The sequence below is a fragment of the Lolium perenne genome, chromosome 3 (genome assembly GCF_019359855.2).
Source record: "Lolium perenne isolate Kyuss_39 chromosome 3, Kyuss_2.0, whole genome shotgun sequence".
In the NCBI taxonomy this organism is placed as follows: domain Eukaryota; kingdom Viridiplantae; phylum Streptophyta; class Magnoliopsida; order Poales; family Poaceae; genus Lolium; species Lolium perenne.
Genome location: NC_067246.2, coordinates 19,018,703 through 19,027,638, shown reverse-complemented (window position 1 = coordinate 19,027,638; position 8,936 = coordinate 19,018,703). Strand labels below are relative to the sequence as shown.

The following is an 8,936-nucleotide window of genomic DNA, read 5'->3' as shown; positions in this document are numbered from 1 at the left end:
CGGCTTTGGCAGCTTGGCGACAGCATGTTGTTTTTGCTGCCGGTAAACTGTACCCATTGCGCTGACTTGGTGCATAGTCAAGGAAAAGTCATGCAAATTGACCTCATCCACGTCCACAAGTGCGAACATATATCTCCTGCGGCTTGACATTCCCGTTCACAATTACCTCCCGTTCTAATTCGCAAAAAAAAAAAAAATTACCTCCCGTTCTAAGTTTAATCAAATTGACCTCATCCACATCCACAAGTGCCAACCGCAGTACTCACTCCATTCACAATTACCTCCCGTTCTAAGTTTAATCAAAATCAAGATTTAGAAAAAATATAAACATCGACAATATAAAATCTATTGTATTATAATCATATATTTTAATTATATGCATTTAATATTATGAATGTTGACAATTTTTTCTTCTATTAATTGTTGATTAAAATTTAACTTTAACTAAACCTAAAACACAAGGTATTTATGAATAGAGCGAGTAATCAGATGAGTGGGTGGTAAATGGTTTGCTTTTTGACCGTTGTTCCAGTGCTGGCTTAATTATATTTCTGACCACGGTAACTTCGTTGGAGTTACCTTTTGCACGTGTGGGCTGTACATCGTTTTCCTCTGTCATGAGGTAGGAAATCCATTATTTTCGTGGATTAATCTGAACCCGTCTGGAAAACTGACTAATTCGTTGTCTTGACTACTACATAGAGTCTTCACCTATACGTACGAGTGATCCACCATGCACATACATCTATATAAGGCCTCTGGGTCTTACTTAATTTTTCAGATCCGACAAACAAGCTAGAGAAGATGAGCAAGACACTTCGCATGGCAGCAGCTATTCTCTTCTTCTATGCCGCCATGGCCCTGTCGGCCGGAGCTGCAGGCGCCAAAGCAGCAGTGGTTGAGCACACATTTCTTGTGAGTAGACAAGTCGCCTACTAGGCAGAATGATTTCTTTTATCATTTAGAAAATCTCTAACAATATTTGGCATAAAATTTTCAGTAATTTCTCTACCTGTAGGGCAATATAGTAGTCAAAGTATTTTCTCTACCTGTGTTTATTGTCCTCTTGTGATTTCGATATAGCTTTTTAAAAACGAGATCCTCCTCCGTCCCTGCATCAACTGATGCATACGATCTTTTATTGTAGTGATACAGTACACTCTGAAATAGTTATATAGATAGCTTAAGCACCTTAATTTGTCAGCTTGGTGCAGTCGTTCTATTGTTACACACTTCCTATTGGTAGATAAATTATTTAGTTAAGATGCCATCAGCCTCGGCAAGTAAGTCAAGAAAAAATAAATATACTACGTATTTGATAAATATACTAGTAGGTCTGCTGAAAGCAGTGCTATTATTAGATTTATTTTTTGACCTGAAAAGGATATAATTCGATCCAATTACATGCAGGTGAAGCAAGAGAATATGCGCCACCTATGCAACGATACGCTGGTCACGCTAGTGAACGGTCAGTTCCCAGGTCCAGCAGTAGAGGCTACGGAAGGGGACACCGTGATTGTCCACCTCGTCAACGAGTCACCCTATGGAATAACAATTCACTGGTATGTTTATCTCCGGCATATAGCCATTACTTAGGATGTGGAATGACAGGGCCGTCCCTAAAAACTGGAGGATAAGGGGTTCTAAAATTTGAACAATACATACATCCATTTTGAAATGCATCTTAGACATATTTTGAATTATTCAAAAAATTATATATAAAATTTCACACCTATATCTTCACATGCTACGCACCAACAAAGTTGTTTCATGAAAAATCGACTCATTGTATGGCTGTGTGTAAAAAAGACAAAATTTAGTGATAAAAATAAGGCTTTTGACAAAAACAATTCTCTCTTTTTTACATATACCATAAAAAATATCTTTTTTTGCGAAACTTGACGGACACATATATATAATGGGGATGTACATGTAGAATTTTTTTATCAAATTTTTTTGACACTTAGAAAAATATGTTGTTGTGGTAGAGGGAGCATATGCACCCGGGTGCCGAATTGAATTTCTGAATACATGTTACTTATTACGATGCAAAAAAAAGTAACTATGAAACACAAGTGCTTACAAAGTAAATTCAAAATGTATGGATTACAAAACAAAGTACATGTATTAGTCTAGCAATTTATCGACCTCGTGTTTTAAACGGCAGGCTCGAAATCGACCACATGTTTTACTAAAATGAATCATTTTCCTAGTAGTTTTTAAAATGAAATCTGCAATTATATCTTTATATTTGATCTTCTCTAGAACATAAATTTCAAGTACTATAGTTTTTGACCCGTCAAGCCTTTCTTGTGTCACAGCCTGACAGCACCAAAATAGGACTTTGACAACTTCAGTTAGAAAACCTGTTGATGCAACCGTAGTAACAATTGTTAATGAAGTTTGCAACAGCAGCATCATTAGGGGAACTACTAGCACTGAGTAAGTACGATACATAGTAGGATTTAGGGGACGTTTGGATTGTGCCCGCGCGAGCCTTACCAAACCAGGGCGAGCCAAATATTTGGCGCAGCTTTTCGCCGCCGCCGTTTTGCCCAGCCGTTGGCGAGAAAAGTGACCGCATGACCAAAAAATTGGCTGGGATCCCAGAATTTGGCTTCAATCCAAACCAATACCCACGGCCGTGGTCAACACCAAAATTTTGGCTGGGCAGTTACGGGCAACAATCCAAACAGACCCTTAATAAACCCTAGACGCCACCCCAGCGCCTTCTTGCTAGTCTCCCACGCTGCCGCTGAAGGACGCTGGCGGTCAAAGCCCTTCAGACGAGGGCGGTGGCGGGGCGGTCTCTTCGCGTGGCGGCTTCTACCCTCGCCGTGGAATTATTCTCTTTTTGGCAACCTCAGCGGCAGTGCGGCGGTGTGATAAATGTGTATTTTTGTTTTGGTTATTTGAGTACCATGATCTAAACATCTCTTTCTGTCATATAATTTATGCAGGCATGGTGTCAAGCAGCGATTATCCTGTTGGGACGATGGAGCCGGGATGATAACTCAGTGTCCAATCCAACCAAACACGACTTTCACCTACCGGTTCAACGTGACCGGGCAGGAGGGCACTCTCTGGTGGCACGCTCACGTCTCCATCCTCCGTGCAACCCTGCACGGCATCATCATCATTCGCCCAAAGTCTGGCTCCTACCCATTTCAGAAGCCTCACATGGATGTTCCTGTCATCATAGGTATGTAGTTGCATCAAGGATACAGATATCATGATTTTCACCATGATTCTGATCCTATTTTGGTGTTGCTTGTAGGTGAATGGTGGCAGCGAGATCTGATGAAAGTGGACAAGAACTTCTCAAATGGTGGCCACTTCAGTGACAATCCCGCTGGAGCTACCATCAATGGAAAGCTCGGAGATCTCTACAACTGCTCAGGTAAATATTTAACACAACGCAGCATGTTCGTGAGTCTTCTGAACAATTATCAGACATAAAAAATGTGTGACGTCTGCATGCATGTGCAGGGTTTGTAGAAGACAACTTCGTTCTGAACGTGGAGCAAGGTAAGACCTACATGCTCCGGCTAGTGAACGCGGTGCTCTTCTCTGAGTACTACTTCAAAGTCGCCGGTCACAAGTTCACGGTGGTCGGCGCTGACGCCAACTATGTCAAGCCATACACCACCGATGTCGTCGCGGTTGCGCCAGGCGAGACGATCGATGTCCTCATGGTTGCTGATGCACCACCTTGCCGCTACTACATGGTCGCCCTAGCCAACCAGCCACCAGCTCCAGATCCTCAGATTCCGGTGTTCATGTCCAGAGGAGTGGTGCAGTACAATAACGCCCCCATCGATGTCGGTGGTAACTGCACAAAGGAGGTGCCCATGCCTGAGATGCCTGACCAGCATGACACGCTGGCGTCTTTCTATTTCCATGGCAACCTATCAGGCCTGCCTGGTAACCCATTGCTTGCACAGATCCAGGGTCACGTCGATGAGCATTTGTACATTGCGCTCGGCAAGGGCAGTATCTGCAAGGGGAACAAGCCATCATGCAAGAGGGGAGGAAGCAATGAGTCGATAGAGGTGGCATACATGAACAACGTCTCCTTCCATCTCCCCGAGAAGATGTCGATTCTAGAGGCCAGGCAGCACACAAAGGCGAATGGTGCCTTCATGGGGGTGCAGGACCTTCCTATCCAGCCGCCGAGGTCATTCAACTTCACTGACCCAGCGCTGATTCCGGTCGTCCCCGGAGGTAAGCTGGAGGAGCTCGAGGCGACGCGCAAGGCGACGACGATGCGTAGGTTTGCGCACAACGCCGTGGTGGAGGTGGTGTTCCAGAGCACTGCCACGATGCAGAGCGACTCCAACCCGATGCATCTCCATGGGCACGACTTCTTTGTGCTTGCGCAGGGCCATGGCAACTATAACCCTGCAAGGGATGTGAGTGGATACAACCTTGTGGACCCGGCGCTGAAGAACACCGTGCAGGTGCCAAGGCTCGGATGGGCTGCCATCCGGTTTGTCGCCGACAATCCAGGGGCGTGGTTCCTGCATTGCCACTTCGAGTTCCACATTGCCATGGGTATGGCGACGGTGTTCGAGGTGGCCAATGGCCCCACATTGGATGAGACTCTTCCCCCGCCACCTTCCGATCTTCCAAAGTGCACAAACATGAAGGAATAAGATTATAAACGTGCAACAGTATGGTACTTCATACACCGTGAATGTCGAAGAAGAACTATAGACATTTCGATGTCATCTAAATTATTTTGTTCGTTGGATGTGAAATTTGTGGCTAGTATTTTACAAGAAATTTGCTAGTTTTTTTAGTTTTTATTTTGCAATCGTTGCAGACAGCTCATGTATTTCTACTATATACTATTTGCTTGTATAAATATATATGGTATTGATTTTTGAAAAATTAACTGTGGTGTAAATCTGTTTGAATGAACCTGGGTTGGAGTCATGCAGTCAGCAGCCGTGGTGCAAGTCCTGTTTATGGGATCCTTGCCAGAGTTTGAGATTGATTTTACGGAAAAATACCTAAAATTAAGTAGAAGCAAACCAAAAAGGATGGGAGCAGGCTGGAAGTGATGTCAAGCATATGCTGATATCATTGACGATGTCAGGAAATGAAGTTTGAGAGAAATCTCAAAATATACGTGAGACAATAACAGATAAAAGAATGTAGCCTTATTATGGAATAAATATTCAAAATGAAGTATATACATAGTCCACGTGTAAGGTGTAATCTGAATAGTGTCTTTTTAAATTATAAAAAGTGATTCCCACGCTTGAAAAGGAAATATTCCTCTCCCCGGCCGCTTTCAAGACGCCAATGTGACACCCCAGTGTAAAACCCTAGAAACCCGAGCTCCATGAACGGAACTCCACTCTGACAAAAATTGCTTCCAAGAAAATAAATAGCAGATGTTCTTCTCTTCTCTGTCCTTTTCTTCTCCACAGGTCCCTGCTCAGGAAGATGTATCAAGAATAAATGTCAAGAGTATATGCTCATCACATATTTTTATGAACTATAACATGAAATGAAAAAAGGGTGAATGTGAATATAGGGGTTTCATATATTGAAAGTGCAATAAAGTAAAGTTTCATAAAAGTAAACAACTATTGAGAAAGGTAACGAATTTCTGCAAAAGAAAGATCAGGCGCAGGGACATACGGTTCATGGTGATAGTGAATGTGGCGTGTGAAATAAATGTGATAAGTGAATATGACTCTTTTCATTTATATCTGATTAGGCAAGCAACCCAAAAGAGAGTAAAACTTCTCTTCGTAGATTTCATCTTTCTCCAATGATTATTTTTCATATTATCAAAATTATGATCAGCATCTATTAAGGTGGTTAAACCACATCAAAGGTTTAATCTTGGTGGTTCCTTGTTGTCCTCGAGTATTACTAGATCCTCTTTGATATCGGTCGTGTCACTCGGGGGTTGCCGATTCACTAACAAACAAGTTCATGTCTATGAGTTCTCAAGAACATGTTACCTGGGTCCTTAAATTAGAGAACAACATTAGGTACACATAGACATTCATTCTCATATATAATCATCGTAATTATAATTCACAAATGGTGGAGTAAAATAGGCACAACACATCTCACCAATCCTCTACATATCCCACACCTATGTGTATTTACTCACACATGAGAGGAAAAAACCACAATGATACCATGCCAATGTAAATTGAGTTCATCTCGATATTACCGTAGCAAGCCTCAATAATTGAAGATTAAATAAAATACAAACCGAGATAGGAAAAGAGGTTCAAATCCCTAATCATACAAGTATGAATGTCTCTCTTTCTCTCTCTTAGTGCAAGTAGGATGTGATGGATGAGTGGATAATCTAGAGGGGGCAGATCTTGGCGAGAGTCGATGGTGGTGCTCTCCTTCTTCAGACATGGTCTACTCTCTTGGTGTATCTGGTGGATGTGTCTCTCTTCCTTTTTTTGCCTCGGTTTCTTTACGAAAGGTACTTGTATTGAGGTGGAGAAGGCGGCGACGCATCGTACGCCCGTACTGTTACCCGCTAAACACTTTGTAGCGCTTAGATCGATTTGGCTTCAATAGGAAATCTTCATATTTTGTTGCGATTAGCTCATAAATGTCGTGGGAACTACCAAAAATGATTGTTTCCTGAAATACACAACTTAAAACAAGGTATCACCTGCATTGTGATATTAACATTAGTTGAAATACAAAATCAAATGAAAACCCAATGAAACCAAGTGATAACTAGTAAAGAATTCTCTGAATTCCTCTATCTACTATGTTTTTCGTGCTCATCTGCCTTTAGCCAATGAGAAATGCCGTCATCTTTCTCGCTTTCTTTCTCTCCGACAACCATCATGCACATGTCTAGCTGTCTTAAAATGATCCACCGATCCAAGCATTTGCAGTTGTTTGTATACTTATAAACACGCCATGCCAAATTCATCTCCTTGCCTCACAGTTTTTTGTTGTAGTTCTCACCGATTGTCAAGTCGGTGATTTTCACAATTGTGCCCAACCCCAAGCAGATCCAGCTAGACCTAGCACAGGAAATCAACACCAAGTAGTCTGCCATCACGCAACCGATGTTTCGTAACTCTGTAAAGAAATATAAGAAGTAACAAACGATCATACAGTCATTCAAAAATTTCAAAAAAAAAAATCCTCTAGCTATGAATACTGATGTACCTTCCCAGGTAAAACTTGTATTGTTTTAGAATCCTAGGCGTTCTTTTGAAAGAAAAATCATTAGGGTTTGACAAACGTATCTCAAGAGGGTTGTGTTCTTCAATAAAAAAAGGTGTTCCTTACACCAGGGAGAGATAATGGGAGGTTAATCTTCGGTGCCAACGACGACGGCGCCCTCGGGTGTCATTCTCATTTTTGAATGCGTCGCTTGGGAGATGCGACATTTTCTATTGACGCGAGTGCATAAGTCTCTCCGCCTGAAAACCTAACCTCTTATGGAGCGGGCAGTAGCGACGCTCATGTCGTTATCTTTTTGAAGGCGTCGTCTTGGAGTCTCTTAACTCCCGCGGACATGACAATTTACCTTTTTGAATTGGTGAGTGATGAATATCTCAATTTACATTGATGCACTTGAGGAGCTCGTAGCCGGACATTGATGACATTTAACGAGAGCTTTATTCAATCAACGCAAACGGATCCTGCCTGATCAGCTAGCAAGCTGCAGACGAGGAAGTCAGGGGGGAGTCAAACCAAGCACGCGTCACCGTCAATGTGCAAGCTTTCTTGGCACAGAGATGGGCCGGTACATTGGCTGCTCTAGGTACATGCTTAATATCAAAAGAAAGAAAATTACAGGATAGCTCTCCAATCTCCGAAAGGATGGGCGCCACGATTGATCTTGCACCGCGACGAGAAGCCCAAAGATGTACCATCTCTAGACAGTCGACCTCCATGATCACTCTCATAAACCCACGCAGACGGGCAAAGATGACTCCGTCGCGCAATGACAGGGCTTCAGCAATGAGAAGGTCAGTAATACCCTCGTAAGGTTTGCTCCAGGCTCCCAAGAACGCCGACGATGTGCGCGCTACGCCGCCAGCACTGCCCTTGTGAGCATCCAGTGAGAGACCTCCATCCGTGTCGATCTTGACAACATTAAGTTCTGGTGGTCTCCAACCATGGCCCGGGAGGATTGCCGACATCTTCTTCGGTAGGGATAAAACCGCAAGAGCCTCCTTAGCCAACTTCAATGAGTGAACGTGGTTGAAGCCACCCCAATCATGCGTCCAGCTGTTCCTCGAGGACCAAATCGCCCATATGGTAGTAATAATTTTTGTGCGATCCGTGTCTGAGAACATAGGGTCACATAGAATATCTATCGACCAAGTGTTTGGATGTAATCTGGGGAGGGTAAACTCAAGGCACACCTGCGCCTCCTCCCAAAACTTCCGTGCATGTAGGCACTTAAGCAATGCATGCATCAAATCTTCGTCTGCAGCTAGGCAGATTTTGCAACGTGCACTCTGTGCAATGTGTCGGTGTTTAAGGATACTCTCAACTGGCAGTGTACCGCGAAGTACTCTCCACCAGAATACCCTGACCTTTGGCACCACATTCAACTTCCAGAGAGCCTTCCATTTCCGTTTTTCAGAATCTGAGGTTTCGGTAATCGTCCCTTCCTCTAGAGCAGCCTGCTCGTTGCGAGTCATTAGAGCGCGATACGCTGATTTTACGGAAAAAAGACCTGACTTCTCTAAGTTCTAGGCCCAGAAATCCTCTCCTCCGCGACGCAGCGGAATGTTCAGAATGGCGTCAGCATCAGGAGCAATGAAATTCCTCCGAATTAGTTCATTTCTCCAAAGTCCATTCTCACCATCAATAAGATCTGAGACCAAGTTGATTCTGTCCTCACCAATCTGAACTGCCGGCCTCATACTCCTGGACCAGGAACCCAGGCATCTTGTCAGACATTTACGGAGGAC

At 43.3% G+C, this 8,936-nt stretch overlaps 1 protein-coding gene across 1 annotated transcript; it reads left to right on the top strand.

The window, feature by feature from the left end:
• Positions 1-812: 812 nt before the first annotated feature.
• Positions 813-4,823, top strand: LOC139837481 (laccase-20-like). Its single transcript, XM_071826910.1, has 5 exons — positions 813-915; positions 1,411-1,562; positions 2,961-3,202; positions 3,278-3,400; positions 3,490-4,823. The coding sequence occupies exons 1-5, from the start codon at positions 823-825 to the stop codon at positions 4,653-4,655; spliced, it is 1,776 nt and encodes a 591-aa protein (XP_071683011.1). The 5' UTR covers positions 813-822; the 3' UTR covers positions 4,656-4,823.
• The last annotated feature ends 4,113 nt before the right edge of the window (positions 4,824-8,936 follow it).